Genomic DNA, 27853 nt, shown 5'->3' on the forward strand with positions numbered 1-27853 from the left:
GCCACAGTCTGTAATACGGAAAGTCCTAAAGAATAATAACTATGGCGGACTCGTCGCCGTGGACTGATCGCCAACATGTAAATATTATTTGTGTTTAATTTATTAAATGTTATTTTGCGATTAATGCTAATAATATATGTTTAGTATACGATAATACATTAGTTCATTTATACCGAATTTTATAAGTAAATGATAATTGTCAGTGAGTGCAAGAACTATAGATCAGTTTTTGAGTTTGTTTTTGTTTCAACTTTCAATGTTTGTTGATTTTTTTTTTATTTTTATTTTTTTTTTTTTTTTTTTTTTGGGGGGGGGGACAATTTATAATTTTTTTTTTTTTTAATAACTTGAGTTTGACTAAAATGAAAACAGTTCCATGAGCAAACAATATTATGCACAGGCCTGGAAAAACAAGGTTAAAAGAACATTTCGACCCACACTTTCTATGTCCCTTCAGACTAGTTCACCACCATTTTGACCAGTTTGCTTCAAGTGTCAGTTCACACAACAGATTGTCAGTTCACCTCTCTCCCTCAATATTATGTTGGGCAATAAAGATGGTTTTGTCAGAGGTTGTAACCAAATGGGTTTTTTCATTTTATAGAAAGATTTCCAAATATTCCAGCATGCTAATACTTTCACTAACCCTAACCCGAAGCCTAATTATACTGAATGCTGGAACAATTGGAAGTCTTGGCCTTGAATCACAGAGATGATGTGGCCTCTTCTTTGTGGAAGTGGTATTCACTGTGCTCTTTCTTTACTAGTAGTAATTAGTAGGATTAACAAATAAGAATTAGCCACGCTTTCTTGCAGACTTTGTTTTTGGGGGGTATAGCACTATGGAATTGAGTTTATATTAAATGCAGGTGCCAAAATTGACGGGGGGTCTGGAAATGTAATTTATGATCCCTCAGACATGTTTTTCAGCCATCTGTGATACAAATTCCCTGATCCCCATTGCTATTTTAGCACAATCAAATTGATATATATATATATTTTTAAAAAGTCTTTCACATATGATGAAAATGTTTGGGGAAATAGGTTCCAATGTTCCAATAAAATATATCCTGTTACTGTTAGGCTGTGGAATTTTCTCTATTGAATCAACAGTTATGAAAAATCTTGGTTTCACCAAAATGTTTAATTTATATGTATCAGGTAACTAAAGACCACATATATAGAGAACTACTTTGAAAAAGAAAAAGTTATGAATTCAATGGAATAGAGAGATATATTTATATAGATAATCACTGTTCACCTTGCTAATGTATATTCCTACCACAATGTGTCATACACAGGTATTCATTCATTTCAACTTACTTTCTTGTTTATATTCAGTTACGGTTCAATCACACTGTCCTGGGCACACACACCTCAGTTATCTGGGCTGTCTGTCCAGGACAGTGGGTTACTTGTTAGTGGTTAGTGAGAGGAAAGAGTGTGTTGTGGTCTTACACCTACCCATCGAGTCGTTAAAACTCGCTCTGGGTGGGAGCCGGAACCGGGCTCCGAACACAGTACTTATCAGTCTTAAATTATGTTCGATGGCTTATCCACGACACCACTGAGGCAGTATACGCAGGTATGAAATTTTTTATTTTATAATAATTTAAAGCCAACATTAATCCTACAATAATGATAAGACTAAGAGTGATTAATTTTGTCAAAAGGTCAACTAAAAAAATAAAATATGCCAAAAAATATTGTGTATGATGCCATACCCAAATAATATGTTTTGGAGATGGCATTTTACCCTCTGGCAGAAACCCTGTTAGTAATTAAGCAACAAGAAGACAATCCCCAACTGAAAATACATGCAATGATTACAGTGAACTATTAATAATATATGCACGTTTGTAATATGGTTGTCAAGTACTGTAGATCCTGAAATTAATGCGATCATAATATTAATGCGAAAAATGCGAGTGTGTAATTCACATTAATAATATTTTACGTATTTATTTCTATGTTTTGTATATGTGTCCCACATTATTAAAACAAAACAAAAATATTAAAATTCTAATATATAACAGTGTTCGAGATTTAAAAATTTGGGCAGTATCCCAATTGGATACTAACATTTCAAAATCTGGTATCCCACCTGAGAATTTAGTATCCCACTTAAATGAAATTCATAAATAACATCGTAACAAACTTGGACAACACTGTTCTCGTTCCCAGTCTATTGCTACGCCGCAAACGAGATCGCGGAATTCGTGAAATTCGCAATCAAACTGAATCGGCAAAAAGATTTGCTGCATCTATTTTTGAGTAATATTGACATAAATTAATATTTAGCAGTAATCTATAGGTGTTTCTGACATTACTAATAATAAACTGCAGATGTGGAATCAATATCTCAAATAAAATTTGGACGAAACATTCAACAAAAACAATAGCGACTTAGCGGTTCCCAGTCTATCGCTACGCCGCTATTGGTCCAGTGTAGTATTAGACTGGGTACGAGCTGGGGGAGATGTTGTTACGACATAGCATTAGACTGGGTACGACCTCGAAAATACTGTTACTTCACCAGTAAATGACGACTTTCATTGTTTCAGCGAAAAATAAAAACGCAGGATTAAAAACCCCAACAACATTGTTACATTATATTGTATCCCGGTGGGATACTATTAAAACAAACCAAGATTAAAATTCAAATACATTTATAAAACAACTGGAGCACAATTCATCGCAGACAAGACAGACTAATTGTCCAATAGTCAAGAAAGATGCCAGCCACGTGTGACGATTGCAGATTCTTTGGACACCCTATCAAAAGTCGACATGATCCCTCGCGCATGAATGGGATTTAGCACGCTAATATTGCAGTCAACTGTTCTTTGTCTTTACTGTTGCAAGTTCTCTGCAACACTGTTGGCATACAGTTGTAGTTGTACATGTATTCTAATGTTTAGCCAGATGTAGGTAACTACACACTACGTATATGATTGCTACAAAAATGAATTGATCTCATTTAAAACAATGGGGACTAAACAGGTTAATTGATGTGTACACAGACATGTTAGTGAGTTGATCTCATTAAAGGGACACACCCTAGTTACGGCTATTTGTTAACCATTACGGCGTTGTTTTTCGCTATTAAACCCCATTTTTCACAAATAAAACTGCACTTTACTTACATTTTATTATTTAGAATACACATTTCCATTCACCTGAAGTGCTTTTTGGTAATCCTGATGTTTGTAAAATCACGAAATGCATTTTTTGCATTTTTTCACAAGACGTTCTGTCGAGAAAAAACCGTTAAGCAAGCGAGGTCCAATCTATTTTTAGAGGGGATATTTTCATTTCAATGTCACAGACGTTGGTGACCATTATCATTTTGGTTCGGTTTGTTTTCTCGTGCACGGTTCGCGCAATCAACATCCGATTTGTTGTTGTTCATTTGTGAGATTTTTCTTCACAGTTCGTGAACATTTTCAGTAACAATAAAGTTCAGACAAGTAAGTGTCTCAATACAAAACGTTACAAACCCTTAAAACCAATCATTTTGCTAAGTCTTACGATATCTGGAGAGGGGATACAACCAGGACAGAACAGTAGGAACATGTCCAGGAGAGGTGAAACGAACGCACCCCAAGTCTGTGAAATTTGTCGTGACGTAGGCATTGTTGTGCTTTGAGCGACATCTACTGGTGACATCAGAATACTAACTTTCAAAATTATTTCAAGCAATTGGGACATGGGGATTCCCATGGTATTTATCGATATAAAACCTGCTTTTTCACTCCATTTGATAAAAACGTAATCTAAGTGTGTTACAGGTTTGTAGATAACCAAATTATAATTTATTTTCGCTGGATGGAACTAGGGTGTGCAGCTTTAAAGACGCCTGCAACTCGGATTTAACCGAAAAGTACACAGACATGTGTTATTAGGAACGTTAATAGTTCAAAGGGAGACTACTCACATTAATTTCATAGCGCATTTTAGTTTGCCCATTGTCACTCGCATTAATTTAGGGAGGCGTTAATTTCAGGATGTACAATAAATTAGGATACAGGTACCTGTATCTCAAATAAACTAATATTACATCACAAATAAAATGGTTACATCTGGTAGCTGTAATTGAACAATGTGCTTTGATGTTGTTAAACAAGTATTCCCTTTGTTTTTAATGAATTAATTTATTTATTGTTGTTTTTTAAATTTACAGGGTGTCAACCATGGGTCGGCTGTGTTGGACATGCAGATGGAAGATGACGCATCAGATTATGAAACCAACATTACTGGTATACCAATTGTTTCTTTTACTACAAACTTGTATAATATGCTTTTTTTTTTTTTTACATAGATAAATATCATCTGCAACATATGTTTGAGATCACTTTTCAGACTTATGGTAGCTCCATGGTGAAGACCCGCTCACCAGAGCCATACCATCCAGTAAGAGAATGACATCTGAAACTTGTGGGTTAACCTGGAACCGATTAACTGTCGTGCGAGTGCCGTATATACTTTTTAGTTGGGGAAAACCTGCTTTTGGGGGATGTGTTTTGTTATATTGTAACAATGAAATTAATGAAAGCAAGTTATTAATTAATTTGAAAAATGAAGCCGATGCATCAGCGCAATAATTGACGCATATATTTTTAACCGGTACAACCAGAAAATAAACCAATACAACATACATATTGTTTTATGTTAATAGAAACTCATCATGCACTAAAAAGAAATGCATTTTGAACAAACAAAATGTACAGTCCATGAATTGTTGTTATTGTTGACACTAAGAAGATGTACTATTTCAGATCCATACCATGTAATTTTTTGTGGTGCTTGCATCAAAGAGGGAGGAATTTTCCAACATGTAGCAAAACATGGCCAGCATCAATTGGAGTGATGGTCAAAACAAATGTCAAATTCTTTTGATTATTTTCTTTAATTGATGTGAGAAAAAAAACGAGAATCAATTTTAGAAAACAACTTAAGTTAGCATTTTTTGTTTGAAGTGTGATGTTTTAAATTTGCCCTTTTTTTCAGAAGCATTAATTAATACCAATACACATTTTAGTTTCAACACAATTATATCATTGCACACTATTTTCATAATTTACAGCTTTGTGACAGTTATACATTGATAAATTTAAGAAATAAAAAACAGTTTATTCCTATCATTACATAATATAGTGAATTATTTTCTTTTATCTTTATTTTGATTCATCTTGTGTATATGTTACAGTCAGTCTGTGAAATCAGTCATTACGCGTAATGCCTAAACAAATCAGTCATTTCGAGAAGTGCCTGTGACCACCAGGTAATACGCGAAATGACTGAAAATTCCAGGCATTTCACGAAATGACTGATTTGTTTATGCATTACGCGTAATGACTGGTTTCATAGATTGACTGTAACATATATACTGATGGACAGAACAATGGAGTAAGGAACAGATAAATATTGACTGTAACCAAAACCCTCATTCACAGTATCAGGAAGTTAACCGTGTTACTGGTAGTTAATTATTCAGTCCCACATTGCATCTCTATATTTTGTACTGTTATAACTACTCTAAGTATTTAATTCAATTCAATTTGGTCTTAATTAATGTGTTCTCTTATTTTAAATTTTTGTTTTTTAATTTTTAAACAGATTCTCAGACTGACACAGCTAGGGAAGGTAAACCGGGAAAATTCATGGACGATGTTCGTCAGAGAGTCTCCGATAACATGACCGATATGGTAAGTGACATATACATATTAAAACCGACAGTATCAGAGAAAACATCTGGCCACAACCCAGAACAATCGGAGAAAACCTTGGGGCGAAAGAAACGACCTGCTGCTGACTGTGGAGTTCATGGAGGCGGTAAAACTCAAGATTTGAATTCAAGGAGCATAAAGAAACTGAATGCAGAAACACAGAATTAAAATTAGACCTCTGTGTTTTGTCAAATACATGATGTTTTATTGTTTGGGATACAATTTTTTAATTATAGTAGCATTTGCTCTTTTCTGTTTGTTGTTTAATCAAAACAGAATGTTTTTTTATTCTTAGTAAAGTTTCAAATAATCAGATTTGTGTTTTATTGTTTAATACCTTGGTAATAATGCTATATGTATGTAGAACACAGAATTGTGTCTGAATCTTAAACTAATTTTAAAGTTAGTGTATTTGTTTTCTAATTTTAAAGTTGTGTTTTTTGCTTTTAATTTAAATTTTTAATTTTAGGTGTGGCAGGCAGGAAAACAAGGAGCTAAACGTGCTTGGAGTCTCTATGGCAACATTGATATCCTTCGGCCATACTTTGATGTCGAACCGAAGGAGGTTCAAAAAAGGTTTGTGATTAGATTTATGTATTATGTAATGATATGAGATGTTTTTATAAAGTTTCTTCTAGTTTGTGCTAGTGATTATTAATATGCTATAGTACTTGGCTGTGTTTCCTTAATATTATTCATAATTATTGCACTATTAATTCTCAGTTATTTTATAAAAATGTTTTGTTTTTAAATATAGTGTGTTGGTGAGGATGATTTGAATTTGAATAATTATATTGCATCACTGATGTTGCAGTCTTGCTGTTTACTACCCTGCAGTTAATTTATGAATATAATAATGTATCGCAAATTACTAAAACAAGTTATGTATTCATAATAGAATCTATCACTGTTGTGAGGTATAGATAAGGCAATTCCAACCCGAGTAACAAAATGTTTTTGTCCCGAGGGTTGGAATTGCCTTATCTATACCTCACAATGATGATTGATTCTTTTTCTTGCCCATTTAATTACAGTAACAAAACATTAATTTTGTAAGCTACTTACGGTTTGTTTATTGTAGAACGATTTCATAAACATTTCACTTACGAACTCATTTGTATGACATAAAAATGTAACAACTTAAACAATAAATATAAAGTTAAAAACATTAATTTGTTTAAATATTTCAAAAACAATGATACAATGTGAAATGGCAAACAAAATTTTGAAAACCATGTGTTTTGACGTCTTATCATCGTAGAACATGAGCTATGACATCACATAAATGTAGAAATTGTTCAGCACCGGGGTGGTAGACAGATTTATCTAGCACCATGCAAAAGCTGGCTAATTCAGTTCAGTGGGCAAGAAAAGAGATTGAAATACTTCAAGCGTGTTACTAAATAACACTCAAGTACTGAAAAAAGTACTTTTGTATAATAAATATTTTGTATTATTTCAGATTATTGTTCTCGCTAATGCCATCAAAGCCAACAAGTGAAAGACAGGTAACTAAGATTATGTTGTTGGATACAGAAACGTGTTCCTATCACATTATCTGACAAATTCCAACCAATCACATGATAACTATTATACAGAGTACCGTAATATAGAGTTTTGTTTTGCTTCAGTGAAGTTGGAAAGCGAGATATGGGTGTTACCTTTCAATGTTATCAACTTATGCATAGAGCTCTGTTAATTCTTTGTGTGTGTAGTTTTAACAGTGAATGCTTGTCAGAATACATTTTAATTTCATTTTTTTAAAACATAACAATTTAAATTTCATTTATAATTATTTAAAAAAATTTTCATTAAATATATATATATATACTCTTCAAAAAAAGAAACGCAAAAGGGTACAAATGGGTTATAACTCCGATTTTATGTTTCCTACCGGTTCATGCTTTGTGAATATAAGGTCATTGCATGTCCCAAACACATTCCCACGGTTACATTCGATAAAACGCAGCTACTGTACAATAAAGTTCCAAAATGTGAATATTCGCAAAAACGCAGCCACGTGCAAACCATGTCACCACTGCACGTGCGTTGTCTGCACGTGCAACATGAACACCGACAGTATAAAAGTGCAGGGTGTTCGCTTGCCTGGCCTCTGTATCTGGCCGACAGTTGACAATCCAGGACATGCCACGTCTCAGTGAACCGCAGAGAAACAATGCCATCGGCCGACTAGACGCAGGCGAATCCAGAACGGCCGTTGCCAGGGCATTCCATGTGTCCCCAAGCACCATCTCCAGACTGTGGGACCGTTACCAGCAACATGGATCAACACGTGACCTCCCTAGATCCGGTCGACCACGGGTCACTACCCCTGGGCAGGACCGCTACATCCGGGTACGCCACCTTCGGGAACGATTGACTACTGCCACCTCCACAGCCGCAGCAATACCAGGTTTGCGCAGGATATCCGACCAGACCGTACGGAACCGCCTACGTGAGGTAGGAATTCGTGCCAGACGTCCAGTTCGAGGTGTCATCTTAACACCACAACACCGTCGACTCCGACTGCAGTGGTGCCAGATTCATCGACAATGGCCTCAACTGCGATGGAGACAGGTGTGGTTCAGTGACGAGTCCCGATTTCTGCTCCGACGTCATGATGGAAGATGTCGCGTGTATAGGCGTCGTGGTGAACGTTATGCGGCAAACTGCGTGCAGGAAGTGGACAGATTCGGCGGGGGTAGTGTCATGGTGTGGGCAGCCATCTCACACACTGGCAGAACTGACCTGGTCCACGTGCAGGGCAACCTGAATGCACAGGGCTACATTGACCAGATCCTCCGGCCACACATCGTTCCAGTTATGGCCAACGCCAACGCAGTGTTCCAACATGACAACGCCAGGCCTCACACAGCACGTCTCACAACGGTTTTCCTACAGAACAACAACATTAATGTCCTTCCTTGGCCATCGATATCACCGGATTTGAACCCAATTGAGCATCTATGGGACGAGTTGGACCGACGCCTCCGACAGCGACAACCACAGCCCCAGACCCTGCCCGAGCTGGCAGCAGCCTTGCAGGCCGAGTGGGCCACCATCCCCCGGGACGTCATCCGTACTCTGGTTGCTTCAATGGGCAGGCGGTGCCAGGCAGTTGTCAACACACGCGGAGGCCACACCCGGTATTGACTCCAGATGACCTTGACCTTGGTGGTGTGTCCTATCACTTAATCACAATGGACTAGAGTGAATTGTGAACAATCCTGCAACATTTGGTAATTATCGGACTCACCATTCAATAATTAAATCAATTCTCCAAATGTTACGACAATGTGGTTTTGCGTTTCTTCTTTTGAAGAGTATATATATATTAAGAACTTGATTAATTGGAAATTTTATCTCATGAATTAAGTGTGTTAATGGAATTTTATATTTTTATTATTATTATTTTTGAAAATTATTATACTTCATATCAGTTTACAGTAGTTGGGACATTTAATTCCACAAAATTATTGTTGGACAGTGAAACCCCTCTAAGCCGGACACCCTTGGGACCAATATAAATGTCCGGTTTTAAGTGTGATCCACTTAGAGAGATTAAGTTCGGTACTAATTTTTAAACAGGGACTGTAAAAACGTCTGGTTTTGATGGAATTCCGGTTTATAGAGGGTCTGGTCTTGAGAGGTTTCACTGTATATAGGAACCTCATAGGAGCTGTGTGACATTGTTTAACTCTGTATTCAATATTTTTATAATTTATTTGCCCCATGGTTCAACTTGTTCTTATTTTTAAAATTATTTTTAAAAAATTTCCAGAGAGTACCAAAAGAGTTATACGGGCCAACGATGGTGATTTTTACACTAGTGGCGTTGCTGTTATTCCAGATGAAAACTGCTGAACACAAAGTGGTTTGTAGCTATCATATTATTAGAAACCTGCTTATTCAAAATGGGTGACTGTAGTTTATAAGGAACAAGCTTCTCAAAACAAGCTAACCTTTTACTGATTACATTACGAGGATTGAACTGATACGTAGAGGTTCTGGGGCCAATTTGTCCTCAGGAGGAGCCAAGTTGGAGGTCAGTTACATACCTAGACATTTAAGAGGAGCCAAGTTGGAGGTCAGTTACAAACCTAGACATTTAAGAGGAGCCAAGTTAGAGGTCAGTTACAGATCTCAGCATTTAAGAGGAGCCATCACTCTCACTCCCATCACTCCTCTGAGACTAGTTCAAGGAGAATAAATTTTATTTCTCCATGTTAATTTATGTGATGAGGGTACATGGTAATATATTACCTATATGGATAAAAATATCTTGGTACATATCAAAGTGATACATCCCACTAGAACGCCAAGTGGAACCTCACACTTTGTTACGTAATCGATTGGCACATTACAACCTTGCAGGAACGTCAACCAAATGAGTTGAATGATATAAATTAAGATCGATTATGGGTAATGAATATGATATTAAACTAGCTACCATTTTGTATCATATCCCTCTTGAAATAATTTTTATTGTAACTTTCTAAAGCTCATGACAAATGAAAATTATTTTACTCAGGACAAACATGATACAAAATGGAAGTTCATTTAATATCCTATAAATCTTAAATGATTCCCCTAATCTAAGTTAACCATGACGCCACCGAGGCCGGTTACTACTCAAAAATAAGGTCACCATTGGCAACCAAACAGCTGATTATTTTAACCCCCCGCATTACTGATTAGGATGGTGGCTGTGCTTAACATAACAACACTCTTTGAATAAGCAGACTATTCCTTTGAAGCATAGGGAACACCATGAAGGATTTCTTGTATCTTGGCAGTCATTTTGAAATTACTGATATACATAGACTGTATATTTTTCTCATATTGCTACAAAATGGTGTGGTATGTTCATCATGCAATATGTTTAGACATTTATTTAAGTTAATAGAAAACAATTGTGTTAACAAGAATGATTTGTTTCTTGACAAGATCAACAGTTCAAGATAAATTAAACCTTTGTATTGGATAGTAAACACAATTCAATTATTTCAGTAGATTCTTGGATGTTATGTATATTGCTTATGAAATTAGTACTCTTTTTGAATACCTTTATCAAATTGGCAGAAATTGTCTTCCCCCTTCTTTTTTTTAAGAAAGTCTTGGACAACTGTATTCTTGATTTCTAAATGTAAATATTTCACCACAAATATTGTGAAATTCAGATTTTGTTGTATAAACTCTTAACAAGATTTTATTGATTCTGTATGCGGTTTTCTTCCATCACATTTGGCTAACACTTGTATGTTTGTTTGAACAGGAGGAGGGCACTCTGATGGGTTCTGCATTCATCGTGTGTTTCACATACTGGTTTGGGGCGTCTGGGTTTGTTTGGTTCTTGTCCTACGTATGCAACATCAGAATCGCCATGTTACAGATATTGTCCATGTTGGTAAGTATTCCAGACACAGTGTTTATTAAGTGCGAGTGTGAATAATGTTTACATGCTCATATACCACTAGAGTTTCGAGAAAAAAAATTAAGCAGACAATTTGAAATTTACATCCAAAAATTAAATAGTGGGCCTTTAACATTTTGATGTGTATCTCTAATATAATTAATAAAGAAAATTCTACTCATTAAATTTGGTCACTAGATTAGATCGGGTGGTCAAAAAGAAATTAGATAAGATCGGTGGCCTGACTCGGGATGGGGGGGGGGGGGTTAGAGTTGAAAATGGGCAGAATTTTGAAAATAGCAATTAGTAAAAAAAAGTTAATAGAATTTAAAAAAAAAAAAAAAAAGTTACAAGCTAAAAATTAAAAGAATTGACTGCTTGGTCGAATATTTATATAATTTGGAGCATTTTACAAGGACAGTCCAAAAATAAATAAGACAAAGAAGAGAGGATTGGACTATTTAATAATATTAAAAAAAGAAAGTAATTTCGACAAACTTTTGAACGAAGGTCTAAAAGTTTAAAGTCCGATCTATATGTCCACGTGAGTGGCCTCGTTAAGGCCGTTAGGGTGCACAGCTTGTAGGGACGAGATGGGGTGCATCCCGACAAGAAAACCCCTAGATTGACAGTCAATAGACGTTGAAGGTGTAGCGATGTGCTGAAAGTTTATTAAGTGTGTATTTGAAACAAGCCCTCGAAATTCAGATCATCATGTGATGGTAATTTAGTACAGATAATAACAAAGTAAATACCCGATAATTATAAAAATGTTATTGCAGATAAATTCTGAAACTTGGCCTTTTGAGGTGGCATGGCTGATTGCAGTCATGAATATTTAGGGCTGCGGAATTGTGTTCTAATGCAGTGTTCCTAAATGTTTCGAAGAGGCAGAAACATGTTTGCAGACTCTCAGATCCCGCTCTTCCTTTTCTGGTGGTTTGATAAGAACGAATTCTCAGCCATTTGCAAGTTCACTGTTTTGAAACACTCTAATAGGTTGCAGATGATGGTTTTCTGTAGCTACTGCAGCCACGACCATTGCCTAGTTCTTGTGCTTCAAATTACACATCTCACTGCACTCAGAAACTATTAGCCATCTATATTTCTAAAATGGCCTTCTACTTTAAAATATAATAAAAACTTAGGCAGTAGTTTAATGTCAGCCTAAGGATCATTGGTTCAATGTATGTGCTACCCTGCCTTTTGAGAAAGTGCATATACAATAACTGTTGCTGCAATTGTTAGGAGTAGCCTAGGTGGTGGAAGTGGGTTTTTCTTTGATCTAGACCTTATTAATTGAAGATGAGATGAGATCGATGTCTAAAACATTTATACTGACTATTAGATTGGAGATGGTTTGTTGTAAAAGTAATTGAATTAACATGGAATGTCCCTATATAGTAACTAGAATGAAATGCCTGTTTATTTATATGTTAAAAAGGTTTGTGTTAATTTGACTGAATGTGTTTTTATTGTTTCAGGGTTACGGCCTATTTGGACACTGTATCGTTCTGTTCCTGGGTACAGTGATACACACATCACATGACCACATGTTTTTCTACTTCATGTGGGGCTTGGTAGGAGGCTTGACTACTCTCAAAATGGTAGGTCGCAAGGTGTAACGAAAAATACCGCTTCAGTGTAAGATACTGATTGTAAACAAACACATATTAAAACACCCTGTTTGTGTCTTCTGATCTGTGTATGCATATAACAGATTTCTGTTATATGACTGTTGAAACAGTGTATATTATATCCTATAACTTACCCATGATATCCATGGCATAAACCCATGTGATAATTTTAGTGTATTAACCTGGTTAATAATGGTATGCAAATTTGCAAGGTCTCTAGGTAATATGTTGCTGTGGATGGGTCATTTGCCTACAAGCCAACAAGACCTGAGCGTAACGTTTTAAAATATTTTGTTAAAATGCGTGACGTCAAACTTATTTGTGCTAATCGTGATGACGTCATATTACCGATGGCGGCGACTTTAGTACTGTGATTTACTAAAAATTGAATTAAAATGTTATTTTAGAATTCGTTACTTGTCTTTTTAATATGTAAAATATCAACCTCGTCTAGTTAATCGGTATTTGTCTCGGCCATCACTGCTGCTACAAAGCCCCTTGCACCCCTGCTTCCAACACCAGTGTCCACCTGGAAATTAATTAAACCCCACCTGGATTGTATTGCATAAGTAATTGTCCATACCAACAGAGATTAAACCTGATACTGAGTTTTTTTACATATTCTATATTGACTAGATATTTACCGAGATGACATCAATAAATTACTTATGAAAAGCATTTCAGTGTGATTCCAGCTCCTTAGTGAATTACCATACAGATTCATGCATATTTACGGTTTCTGTCTTTTTCTCTAGAATACTTTAAATATTGGTGTAACGTTTATGTCACTTGCTGTCAACCCCTTCATAGTCCATTCCTTGAGGTGGTGAAGGGGCTTGTATGTCTCAGTGACCCAGTAGGAGCCAGTAGGAGCTTTGGCTTCTGTTGGGGACACCCAAGCTGGACTGGTCAGTGGGTAGAGGCTAGACTGATATGGATTAAGGCTGAGGTAACCCTAACAGAAACCTCGAGTGCTGAAGTCAGAGTTATTGGGCCGCACAGTGCACTCTAATAGACCACAATACCATGCATCAACAGCTATTATGACTACTTGCTGTCAGTGTTTTTCAATATCCTCTGTATACACTGAACATTTAATTCAGTGGTTTGTATCCATGATAAGTATAAGCCACACAGTCAAATCTAGTTGGTGCCAAATAATTAATTCCATGTTGTATATTTAACATTAATACTACTAAGTTAATAGGCATAGAGGAAAGTGGTGTAGTTCAATAGTAGAGCACCTGCCTGACATGCAGTGGGTTGTAGGATCAAATGTCATCAAAGGTTATGGTATGTACTGTCCTGCCTATGGGGAAAGTGCATATAAAAGACCCCTTGCTGCTTTCTAGGAATAGTGGTGATTGTAGGTTTTTCTATGTAGTCTTTCTGAAAACAGTTTGCAAAACTTTATCCACTTAGCTCATTCAGGTGAACATTTATTCTGTAATTTAGTTGTGGTGTAGTAGTTTTGGTATAAAGTGCTCCTACTGGCAGTAGCTAGTGGGAATTTCCCTATTAGCTCAGTTGGTAGAGCGCTGGACTCTTGCACTGAGAGTCCGTGGTTCGAATCCTCTCAGTGGAGGTTGGATTGTTATCTGTTACAATGGAAGCTTATGTAATGTCATGTGTATTTTAGATGAGATTGAATTTTGTGTTGTTATGTATTTAGTGTGTTTTGTTTGTTTTCAGGCGTGCGTCATATATTCTCGATCGAGCGGTAGGACGGAGAGGATGATCGTCATTGCAGCCATAGCCGCCTTACATTTACTCTTTCTACTCTACTTACATTTTGCATATCACACCATTGTTGAAGGTAAATGTTTTCACAGTGATTTTTTATTATGTTTTAATTGATCAATTCTTACAGTCAAAAAAAGATACAAAAGTTTAAGTATTAATAACAGTTACCAGAAACTATTTCATATTTACTACGGTAGATTGTATGTAAATGTTTGCATGTTTAGATTTTGTTAGCATGGCAACTGTAGTTAAGAAAGTATAAATCATTGGCATGTCAGGATTTCATATTGGGGGCAACCGCACACATTTCTCTGTTTGTTTTGTTTAACGACACTACTAGAGCACATTGATTTATTAATCATGGGTTATTGGATGTCAAACATTCACTGTCTAGGCAGGGTGTGCACTTTATGGTTGCTCAATCGTCAAAATAGTGTTGGGCAAGTCAGAACCTTATCATGTGTTGCCCGCCTGGCGACCGAAAATTTCTGCATATTGTATTATGTATCAAAATGCAAATACCTAATGTTTGTAAGAAATCAGAAAGTTATTTTTTATTTATTGTTTTCAACTGGTTTCCTATTAGTATCTGCACAACCAAAGCCATATAGGACATAATAGTGACCACTTCCCCAGTCTATCGAACAGTCTAAAACCATTCAGAATGCCTCGGCCGCTTTTGATTACTTAATCACAAAACCTCGGCCACGTAAATGTATTTGTAGGTTCAATCTGAACACCTCAGCCATGCCCGTCTACTTTCCATTTAGTTACAATCAGAACAACTCGTCACATTCTGCTACGCTATGTTTCGCAGAAAGATTTTGTTTAGGAGCCTGAAGTTTTCCGAAGTTAATTTGTGTTGGAAAGTTTTAATTTTTTACTGAATATACTGAGTCTACTATACCAAACACCCAGTCATCACTACGAACGATGTCAACAACAGCTATCATGTTGTTAAATAATGATTATGCCTTTAACTTGTGTTTTGTATTTATTTCTTTAGACTAGTGGATGTGATTATTGTTTGTATAGATTACTGTCAGCTTAGTGTTTTTTTAATTCCTTGCCATAAAAGCACATTATTCATTCCAAGACCGAGCCTTGGTAAAACGTTCCAGATGTTTGATTGTGTGGGTCCCGTGACAACATAATAATTATAATTTAATTACAACAGTTTGTAATAAAACTAAAACAAGTTCTGTTTCCTTCTTTTGTGTTGTTATTATTGTTTGTATGATATGATAACATGTTTTTAAAGTGCAATTTAAGTAAGGTTTTTTTCTTAAACGAAATTTGGTTGCGGGCCATTCAAGAGTTGTACAAGCAAGTCAAAGTGTTGCTGTGAGTGGCCTGATTGGCCAGTCCAAAAAGATCCCAAGTGCATACCCTGTCTAGGAGTCATGTTACAGGGCAACGGTCAAATATAAAATGTGGGGGGGGGTTTAGAATTATGCCATGTGGCTGCCATCCTTCCTCCCCATGCCAGTGGTATACATTTAAAGAATTTTATGTTCTGTGAATGTGATTTTACATTTCAGAAATATCTGATGCATTGCGAGACAAAGTGGCACCCCAGCCTGCGGAACAAGAACAAGTAAAGATGAATGTAGAGAAAGCTGCTGAAGATCTCATTGAAAAAGTTACCAAACGTAAGATGTTTTCATTTAACAACAACAGAGAGCTTGCTTACTTAGAATCTTTAATATTATTAATATTAACACTTTATGAGTAGAAGTAACATTTTATGCCTGCCGTGAGATATTCATAAAAAATTATTAATAAGAATTATTTGTTTTAATTAAAATTCACTTTATAGCTTTAATATAATAAGTGTCCACTTGTAAATAGTTACAGACTCATACTGTATTTGAAAGTTTATTTACTATTTAGAACTTACTTATGTCGCAAATGTTTTGCACATCAGCAAGTTTGTCGGTAATTTCTCATCTGAAAGATAATTTCAAGTACATGTATTTTCCAAATTGTGTCATTGAGCATACTAACAAACATTGTTATATAGTATGTCTCTAATACTGGAATACTAACAAACATTGTATGGTTTATAACAGTTATATATGTCTCTTTAATATTAACACTGTTTGTATTAACCATGCATGTATACTAATGATGTATGATAGTTGCAGAAGCTTAACCTTAAAATTCTTGGCCTTTGCTGTATTTCATCTAAAGTTGATGATTTTCTGTATTGACAAAAAAATGGAATTTACAATTATATAGAATTTTTGTTTACACAACATAAATATCTGATTCAAGAACCAGTTTAAACTTATCTGATTGTTTATATTGCTGTTTAAGAGGAGCTATGACTCTGGCACCCCATCATTCTTCTTAGTCTACTCCAAGAAGAGTAAATGTTAGCTCCCCTTAGCATGTGAAGTCAAACAAAAAAGTACTACATAAGGATTAAATATCAATGGCTCAATATGGTAATATATCACATGATCTAAGAAGTGATGAAAAAAATGGCTGAAATTTCTGCCGGATAACAAGTCTAGCAAGCTACCAATTTTGCCTGACCAAATCAAAACCTGCCTGCCCAAATCAAAACCTGCCTGCCCAAATCAAAACCTGCCTGCCCAAATCAAAACCTGCCTGCCCAAATCATGCTGCCCAAATCAAAACCTGCCTGCCCAAATCAAAACCTGCCTGCCCAAATCAAAACCTGCTGCCCAAATCAAAACCTGCCTGCCCAAATCAAAACCTGCCTGCCCAACTCAAAACCTGCCTGCCCAACTCAAAACCTGCCTGACCAAATCAAAACCTGCCTGCCAAAAAATCCTGCCCAAATCAAAACCTGCCTGCCCAACTCAAAACCTGCCTGCCCAAATCAAAACCGCCCAAATCAAAACCTGCCTGCCCAAATCAAAACCTGCCTGCCCAAATCAAAACCTGCCTGACCAAATCAAAACCTGCCTGCCCAAATCATGCTGCCCAAATCAAAACCTGCCTGCCCAACTCAAAACCTGCCTGCCCAAATCAAAACCTGCCTGCCCAAATCAAAACCTGCCTGACCAAATCAAAACCTGCCTGACCAAATCAAAACCTGCCTGCCCAAAAATCAAAACCTGCCTGACCAAATCAAAACCTGCCTGCCCAAATCAAAACCTGCCTGCCCAAATTGATCAACTCAGACCAATGTGTAAATATAAACATAAAATAATGGCTGGTCTGTCGGGATGATGGACAAAAGAATATTCCTGCCTGTGGTGATGTTGACAGACAAAAACCAGTCGGGGTGGCAGCATTTTGACCACTGCTAAATTAGAGGAACAGTTCATCACTCCCTTCAGTTTTTTCGTGGTCTGTAGTATACTGTAGATCATAAAATATAGTGATCTTTAAATTTAGCTAAATCCAAATAAGTGACGTCATCATGCCAGGCACTAAAATGAGCTTGTATTGTAGGATCAGATGAAATAATACTTTTGATATATTTTGACTTTATGCAGCTTTCATTTAGTAGAAAATTGCTGTAATATACATGCAAACTTTTACTAGGTGTTGTTTGCTATCCTTTTAGTTTAATCAATCGCATAATAATATATCCATTGTTGTGTGTTTAGTTAATCACTGACAAAACAATCGCACAAACGTTTTTTGAACGGTCTGTTGTACAGCTCTTTGAATTTCATGAAATATTAGCATCTTATATATAGCCTCACTAAATTCGCTAAAATGATTTGCTAGCTTATAGTTCCTGATTTACAGTATACAGTTATTTTGTTTTTTATTGATGTTCACACTTAAATTAATTTCCAGTGCAGCCAATTTCAAAATTTTAAAAATATCATTTATGGTCATTTGTTTCACAGAGTAATTTACATACAGAAAATGTATCTTTTAATACTACTGGAGATTTTTAGACTAAAACTATTACATAACACTACCGTAATTGGAAAACCTTTGAAAAATGTGTGAAAACTGAATTCCTAAAATTCAAAACAGAATTTACCCCAATTAGCAATGGAAAGTCATCCCTCCCCCCACCCACCATGTATGCTTGAGTTTGCACCTGGTTTCAGATCAACTGGTGTCATCGTAACAATGTATTAACTGCACAACACTAAAGTGTTATATATTGTTTACACCTCACATAATACCCAACTGTGCATAGTTTGTGTGTAATATTTTCAAATATTCAACGGTAAAGTCCCATCATCAGTTTATAATTCAATTTTCAGGGGTCAAAATTTAGTTGTTGTTTTTTACCACTATTCCAACAGAGAATGTACTATTCCATTAAAGAGCAATAGTATATACATGTAGGCATGTACAGTGCTGCTCACCTAATCAGTTACCTTGTTAAGTAACAATACCGGTACACAAAACAGCACCACCATCAAGTGAGTGTGTGTCAGTGTATGCAGCAATGAGATTTAGAATCAAACGTTTTCCCCCAAAATAACAAAGATGTTAATTTTGCTATTCTGTGTTTTATTACTATTTTCATGATCTGATTTACTATTCAGTTTTAAAATTGAGTATTTTTGGAATAGCTGAATAGCATATATTTAGACCCCTGATATTACTTGTACCTTTAGAATGATGGAACCATTTATGTTTTTATGTAGCACAGAATTTGTAAATAGCAAGAGGCTGCTGCATAACTTCACAACTTTTGGTATTTATGGGGTTTTCAGGGGGGTTTTAGCACCAAAACTTAACATCATATTTTAATTTTTATTAACATAATGATTATTATATTGTTAGTTTTATACAGTATTGTCTATAATATTTACTATAAACACATTTTATTATATAATTATATATGGTTCATCTCTCAAAGTTAACCAAGTTTTACTTCATTTGGATTTGGAGATTACTTCAAACAAATGGTTTTTAAATGTAGAAGACTTTGAACAAGTCTGCCGTATTATTACTTTATAACAAAAGTCTAGATTCACTTGCATTAATTTGCGAAAGAGCCGTTAGGCACTAAATTATAGTTATAAGTTTTAGTTTATCACCAAATACATATATTTATAACATAAACTAAACAACATAAATGGGTTTTTTAAATTTTATCTATCAATAATGACCAAGTTTCAGTATTTTGTGAGTCAATGACTAAAGTCGATCCATATCTTAAAATACTAATTTTATTATTATTTATCCATTTGACTGACATTAAGCAAATTAACATCAGCTGTTGCATTGATAATGCTGAATGCTAACTTGAATTGCAAGGGCTACCCCACTGATTACTATTGTAATTAAAAATACATATATATATATTCTAAATGTTATCATCATAGTCAATCGACTTGTACATTGATCTTTGGAAGAATTTTCTGACCAAATGGTGCAGCAGGGACTGATTAAAAAATATTTATATAGATCATTTCACTATCTAAAATAATTACCATTTGTAAAGTAAAATTTAAAAATAATTTGTGATCTTTGGTGCTGTCATGGATGATGCAATAATTATTAAACTATAAAACCAAGTGTTATAAATAAACCTACATAATTTATTCCTATGTTAGATAATTACTCACTATAACATCAAGGGTTAGAAGAATTATTAAACTATATAAAATTAATCAGGCTTTTAAGTTTGATGTTGGTTTTGGTTTGAAGGTCTCAATGTTTCCTCTCCTAATACATGTATCAAAACCTAAAAATTACCAACATAAAATTAAATTGATTCTCACAACATTTACCTGTTGTGTAAATATGCATGTTCACAAATGTTTTTACATATTAAATGTAGAAGCAACGAAATTGCTGCAAAACAAGCCCTCTATTCCACTGGATAAAGGCAGCCTGGGGAAAGTTCTCAATGCAACTGGATCAAAGATCATGAAATCTATTGCGGCTATTCCTGTTCAAGCAGGAGCAAAGGCTGATGGGATAGCAATGGCCACTGTAAAATCTCTTGGTGGTAAAGCGTACTGATTGCAGTTGTTACAGATCTGGGGTTAGTATTTTGTCCATGATGAAGATGTCATCTTCCTTTCTCTCCATCTATTTATTTGTCAATACACTTCTTTGCTTCTCATTCATAATCCTTATTCATTCTAAGACATTTTATTAAAAATCAAAAATGTATCTAATAGTGAACAAATATGCTGTGGTGTTTAAAAACTAGAGTAAAATTACTTTAATAATAACTAGGTGGCAAGATTTACTTGCATGACATGCATGGGATGTAGGATAAAAACTTCAACAGACCCATTGGGTTTTAAAAGCTGTGATATGTGCTGTCTTGTCTGTCTTGGAAAATTGCATTAAAAATATCCTTTACTGCTATCGGAAAAGGTTAGCAGATTTTCTCTCAAGGCTATATGCACAATTACAAAATTCTCAAAAGTTTGGCTGATGATTAATAAATCAATATGCTCTAGCAGTGTTGTTAGACAAAACATAATTTAATTTTGTTAATAATAACTGTATAACTATATATATATTACATATTGTAACGTTATTGACTTGGTACATGGTGTATGATTCTTTATTTGGTGCATGGTATCTGTTCACTCATGTAGATGTATTTTGTCTTTCTGCAAGTACATTTTTGTTTTCATTCTTGCTCGCCCTAGTGTCTTATTAGAAATAGGTGTTGGTATAAGCATGCGTCTCATTTCCTCTATGGTGGAAAAAAAATATGATAGTTTAAAAAATAATTCTATATTTGACATTTTATTTAGTACTTTAAAGAAAAAAAGATATATCAAGTAAAAAAAATAACAACATGGGTGTGAATATTCAGCACATTTTAACAACTAAACTAATGTAGGTAGTTAAGTAGATTTGGATTAACCATGTTGTTAGTTTGTCTGTTCAAAGTACATTGCTGTATGCAGAGATGAAAATTGGGCAGATCTTCTTCAGAGTTTTTGCTACCTGAAATCCGTTCCTTGTCTTGTTCTGTGATGAAAAGCTCACAGAAACCTCTACTCTTTAAGATCCTGCTAAGTTTTACAGATTTATTTGTCCATCATTTTCATCCCCCGTGTATACACTAAGTAAAAAAGTGAGATATAGGGATTACTTTTCCAGTGGTGGCAGCAGTGTTATCAACTTTTGCATTAAAGTTTCACATTTAGTCCTGAAAACTTGGTTTATAGTTCTACTACTAGTACAGCGTATATGTGAGAAAATTGTCTTTGATTATAAAATCATGCAACTTTGCATGGTGCTAGGACATGTCCTAGAATGTTTTTGTTTTAGATATAAGGACATTGTAGATTTGTCAAAATGGCCACCATTGCTACCACAAGATAAAATGCAGGTGTCTGAATTTACCATATTTTGTGTTCTTTTCAGAACTAATTACATTGATTTATAGATATGCCCATTGTACATTAGGTAGAGGTGATGTTTTATACAAATTTCAGGGGCAGTTCCAGAATACAAGCTAATCCTTGACTTGTCCAGTCATCCATGGTCAATGTGTCCACCAAACTGGCAGAGAAAAGTGCACTTAAGTATAGCCTTGAAACACTAACAGAGTTTCCACACCCTTTTTTACAACCAAATCTAATGAGTTGTCTGCATGCATTTGTAGCCCCAGGTACGGTTGTCCACATTGGTTCTCAGCTGCCTGTGTTACCATGATACCATCATTGGTGGTGGGAGTTCTGGTGCACAAAACTGACTCCAACAGTGTGATGTCTGGTGCACTGTCCTTTTGACATGCTCTAGAATGGCTGCCTTTGTAGGAGGCATTTGATCAAGTACTATTCTTTTTAGGTTGAAAAGCACTTTTCATGCCTCATTCACATGGTGTAGGCTGCTGGTGTGGTCATATAACAATAAAACAAAACATTTTAATGTTTCACACCAGTCCTCTGTGAAGCTTGGTGTTGTTGTTAAGGCACAGAACACTGGTGTGATTTGCTACATTCCAGTTGGCCCAACTTATTGTCTTGCCCGAACAAAGACACTGTGTCACAGCCGGTAAAGGCATGGAACACAGCAATGAAAGACATCTGTGTGGATCCAAGGCATGAGATATCTCATTGGCAGCCAGATATTGAAAATTCTTTCCAGTGCTAAAAGCCACCCAGAGTTCTGGGATATTGAGCTTCTGAACAGTTGATATGGCCAGAACCAAGACATCAATGTGTTGTTATTCCATTGACAGCATCAGCTACATGAAGCAATATCTGTGTGTCTGCCTCCTCATAGTTGCAAGGGGCTATACTAGTGAAATCTCTTGGCTGTTGAAGATGTGTGCAGAAGACCTGACACTCCATTTCCAACAGAACTGCTTGCTTGGCAAGGAAGAATAACAGTTCAGTCTTGTTTTTGTGAAGCCTTAGGAATTCATGCCAAGCTCCAGGAATTTTACTCATTGGCTGCTCATGCTTTTTCCTCTTATGCTTCAAGTACTTGACTTAGACTGGTTAGGTTATAAACATCCCAGATGATATCATTGCTCATAGCCTGTTGTAGTTGTGATGCAAGATATGGGAGGAAGGAAGGAAATGTTTTATTTAACGATGCACTCTACACATTTTATTTACGGTTATATGGCGTCAGACATGTGGTTAAGGACCACACGAATATTGAGAGAGGAAACCCGCTGTCGCCACTTCATGGACTACTCTTTTTAATTAGCAGCAAGGGATCTTTTATATGCACCATCCCATAGACAGGATAGCACATACCACGGCCTTTGATGTACCAGTCGTGGTGTACTGGCTGGAGCGAGATATGGGAGGAAGACTTGACTTGTATATTCAGAGAAATTATTAGCTGTTCCAGGTTTCAGCATGTTAATTACAGCTGCACCATCAGAGATGATTACCACAACAGGAAGTCTGTTAAAATTGCAGTCTGATATAATTAGATCATCTAGGCATTCCACAAGGTAAGACTTTGTGCCAAGTCTTAGTTTCCCCAAATGTGACAGTGATGGTGGCCAGGCTTGATTCTCATGTTCAAAAACCCTCATCCAGGTTACCAACCCATACCTGACAAGTAACGTAAAGTCTGGAAAACAGATAGCAGTAATTTTTTAGGGAAGGCATTTTCTGTTGTACTTTGGATTTATTTCGAACTGAAGGACATTTGTAGAGCAGTAGAAATTCTTCTTGATTGGTTCTTGGATAGACTTCATCTTTAAAACAAGCTGATCTTTCAAAAATATTCCATACTGATCCTGCCCCAATGTCTAAAGTCTGCGCATAGTGTAAACAACAGCATGATCTGCAATGTTTGGGCTGACTAGTATGAATAGATCACAAAATTGATTGCCCATGCCTTCAATCATAATTGTCAGTGACTTGATATCTTGGAAAAATTATTCCTGTGTTTGGTCTGTTCATGATGTATCAAATTTGCTGCCTTCTGACTCCATGGATGACTCAACCATTAGTCGAGCCATCTCTGGTCTACATACCATCCAGTGCCCAAGAGATGTCTTATTCTCTATCAAGCTTATAGCTTCACCATCACCTTTCACAGCAGCATTATTTTGGGTGTGATCAATGGCAGTAGTAGAGACAGGCATGCTGTCTTTTTGACTGAATCTCCCTGCTAGAAATTTGGCATACCATATAACCGGAACTTTTCGTGGTCTTAATTTTTTGTGGTTTGGGGTATAAAAACATTTCAAGGTTTCTTATTTTCATTGTTTGCCAAATCTAAATTGAAAGTGATTTTATTTTCGAGTTTTAGCAAGTCTAGTTGCGAGAATACTTGCTATTGTTGATTAAAGTTTCACTTCGGCTGCCAGTTGTTCGATAGTACCAACGTGTAAAGTTAAACAATAGAACAGTCACCTGTGATACACGGTATGCTATTCGACAGACAACTGATCACAGTCTTTGATTTTGTGTAAAGCCAATTACGACGTATGTGTGAACAAAGCACTTAAGGACGCCATAAAGTCTAATTTTACCACATGGTATTCAAAGCGGGTTTCCCTGGCTATGAAACACGGCGAAGTTGTAACGGACATCAAGATCGAAATGCGTACTTCGGCGATAAAACCAATTCATGCAAGGTGGATTATGAAAGTTATGGCAAAATTAAAAATACGCCAGGAAAAGTTGAAATCTGCATTCATCCACCCCAGAATCTCTGATGCAGTGCGGGCAGACATTGACAAAAACAGTATACGAAATTTAAAAATATTTCATTGTATTCTACAAACAGTGAGATTCATGCAATAACTTTTTAAAAATTCTAACTTGTTGTTTTGACTATACTATTCTCTTGTCGTATCCGGTGGACTGCGCATGACAGGAAATAAAATGTTCCGGTAAATTGTCAGTGTGTTATGGTTTTCACAATAAATATTATAGTTAGAATTTATTGATTTTTTAAAATATTTTCAAGGATTTATATTTTCGATGCTGACTACTTACCCTCGAAACCCACGAAAATAAAAATCCTCGAAAATTTCCGGTTATACGGTATACATGGGATGGCATTCTTTAAGTGTCACCAAATATCTCAAATCAACTGGAATCCATCTGATATAATTTGTGTGATCTAAGGTAAAGACGAATGGGACAGTATTGGTCAGGGCGTCAGTGTACAAAAGGAAGTTTGTCGCTCGGATTGCTCAGATAAACACTTTCACTTGCTGCTGAAGAACCATGAACCAAAAGTGAAACTGGAGACTTGCTTCAGCTCTGATACTGCACCACTCTTTGATTGACATCAGATGCTCATCTTCTGTATATGCCTTTTGCAGGAGTATGTGCAGGCTACAAGCTGTGACCTGATGAGTTTTACGAGTGTGTGTTACATGGGTGGTTTTCAAGAATCTGCTGTACCTGGCTAAGGAGGCAACTACAGCCAGTACAGTCCAATCAACCTGCTATAATTTTTCCATTAGTAGCAAGGGATCTTTTATATGCATATCCCACAGACAGGATAGCACATACCATGGCCTTTAACATGGGCGTATGGGGACTTTTTGATTTAGGGGGGCTGGAGGGGTTGATTTGCCCGAAATTTTACCCAGATAAAAACTGCCCGAATTTTCCCCAACTGTTTTGCCCGAATTTGGTCATACGCCCATGGCCTTTAATATACGAAGAAATAGCCCAATGGGCCCACCAACATGGATTGATATGGAAATATTGTAAGAAGGATCAAAATTATGACACAGTCGTCATTCGTCTTTTGGTTTGATGCTGGACTTCCTGTACTATTTATAAAACAACAAATCATATTTGTTGTGAATGTAAGCAACTGAAAATTAATCATTTGTTAACTATTTGAGTTTAGTGATACTAGAAATTCATAATTAAAATTCAGAAATGATTACATGTAATTAAACAAGAACAAAGAATGTAGTAAATGGGGAGAAACATGTCCCTTTACCATAGACAACCCTCTCTCATTCAGGATATTCCCTGTGATGTTTAACAAACTGCACCCCTGTATGTGAAATGGACATACCTATTAATTAGTTTAATATAAACCCTGTAAATATTTGCACTATAATTTTATAAGCTATTTTTCAGAAAAGAGAAAACGTAGACAGCATAATTTCTTTATAAATATAATTCCGTTTGGCTTATATTCTGGATTTGCCCCTGGAATTTGCACTTACAAGCACCTCTACATTATGTGCAAAGGCATATCTATAAATCATTGTAATTAATTGTGAAAGAACACAAAATAAGCTAAATTCAAACACCTGCATTAGGTTCCGTTGTGACCATGGCAGCCATTTTGAAAAATCTGCAATGTCTCTATATCTAAAAATAACTCTCTTGGTATGTTCTTACTTCATGCTAAATTTCATGCTTTTATCTTCAAAGACACAATTCTTCTATAATTTTGACCAATCTGCTGCACTACACCTATTGATATATTATTCAGCACAATGACTAACAAAAATGAAAAATTAATTAAATTAAAATTTTAATAGAATTTTGTTAATTGATTTTTTTTTTTTTAAACATGCATCAAGATGCACATCTTAAGAATGTAACTATCAGTTATACCAAATATGTTTAGTTTATGGTAGGTGAGACATTTGATTCCAAATAATTTTTAACCTGATGTACTTTGTCGTTCTTAAAAAAAATCTAACTCCTTGTCTTCTCTGTTGCAGGTTTGGTTTACTGAATCACACATGCTTCAATAAGCTGGGACCTTTTTATTATGCAAAAATCAAGACAAGTCTTTAAAATCTGACCGATAGGCTGGTGAACAAGAGTATCATCTGAGACAATCTGATTCTCCATCTGTTTCGGCTTCTATATTTAATATATACTGTATATAATATGCATATGTATAAACCCAGAGGCTGTGACACACGTAGGCTATTTTTGGTTTTCAGCTTATTACAGTGTTCATTATTCATGGGATTCTTGTTACAGTATCACTGTATATAGTTTGTCGTTTTCAGTATGTTGAAATTGTTATGGTATTTCAGTGTAAATGTAATACAGTGTAATGGGCTTTATATTAACTCTCAACATTAACTTACATCCTATAGGATAAGTATGTGTTCATTTTACTTATCCTGTCTGTCCCAAATGTTTCTGTTGAAAGAGTTAAATAGTATTGGAAATTGGTGGGAAATTCATTATCGATCATCAGTTATACTCGGTTTGCATGCCAACCAATCAACTTTTAATTAAACAATCAACTTTTAATTACACAATCGGTTAGAATTGCACAAACATAAGAAGGATTTTAGTTATAAGAACCCTACAAATGGCTATTTCATCATTAATAACTAATTTTAATGTCTTTTTTTTTTTTAATGTACACATGAAAACAAACACCAACTCAATATATTTACATCAGTTTATTATCCTCATGGAGGAACAATTACAGTTTACAGTTTTCCCACGATAATCAATTTAGCATTTTTATAATTGATAATTCCATCGGTAGAGCCCTACTGATCAATGTTCTGTTATTACTGGAGTCGAGCAATGTATATGTGGTAAAATATTTGCTTGATTAAAAAAAAAAACCTGTCAAACATTTCACAGCATAAAACTCATGAATAAATGATCATGTTATCAATATATTGTAATTATCAGTTTACCGGTACTTGTCTGGTGGTACAAGGTGTTAGAACAGTTTAATTGTTCTGCACCCAAAACATCTTGTCTGGGGCGAGCAGGCAAGCATGAATGTAGAGCCCTGGTTGTTCAGTAATAAATGATCATGTTATCAATATATTGTAATTGTCAGTTTATTTGTCTGGTTGGACAAGATGTTAGAACCACTTACTTGTTTTGCACTCAAAACCTCTTCTCTGGGGCGAGCAGGCAACCATGAATGTCGAGCTCTGGTTGTTATATTTAGTCTGGCATGCAGTTGGATTTGACAAAACTCGATTCTGTGTTACATGCTTACTGAGCTAGATAACTCATCGT

General features: G+C 35.7%; 1 protein-coding gene across 2 annotated transcripts; it reads left to right on the forward strand.

Annotated features, from left to right (window-relative positions):
- Window positions 1–27648, forward strand: LOC121380994 (protein YIPF3-like). 2 transcript variants are annotated; one of them, XM_041510063.1, is made up of 12 exons: window positions 1–77; window positions 4184–4259; window positions 5620–5708; window positions 6199–6305; window positions 7192–7237; window positions 9511–9603; window positions 11005–11136; window positions 12627–12749; window positions 14472–14595; window positions 16064–16174; window positions 20260–20466; window positions 26572–27648. In XM_041510063.1, the coding sequence occupies exons 1-11, from the start codon at window positions 42–44 to the stop codon at window positions 20442–20444; spliced, it is 1122 nt and encodes a 373-aa protein (XP_041365997.1). In that variant the 5' UTR covers window positions 1–41; the 3' UTR covers window positions 20445–20466; window positions 26572–27648. The 2 variants fall into 2 exon arrangements, with proteins under 2 accessions (XP_041365997.1, XP_041365998.1); XM_041510064.1 differs by lacking the exon at window positions 20260–20466.
- Window positions 27649–27853: the final 205 nt, after the last annotated feature.

This window comes from Gigantopelta aegis, chromosome 9 (assembly GCF_016097555.1).
Source record: "Gigantopelta aegis isolate Gae_Host chromosome 9, Gae_host_genome, whole genome shotgun sequence".
In the NCBI taxonomy this organism is placed as follows: Eukaryota; Metazoa; Mollusca; class Gastropoda; order Neomphalida; family Peltospiridae; genus Gigantopelta; species Gigantopelta aegis.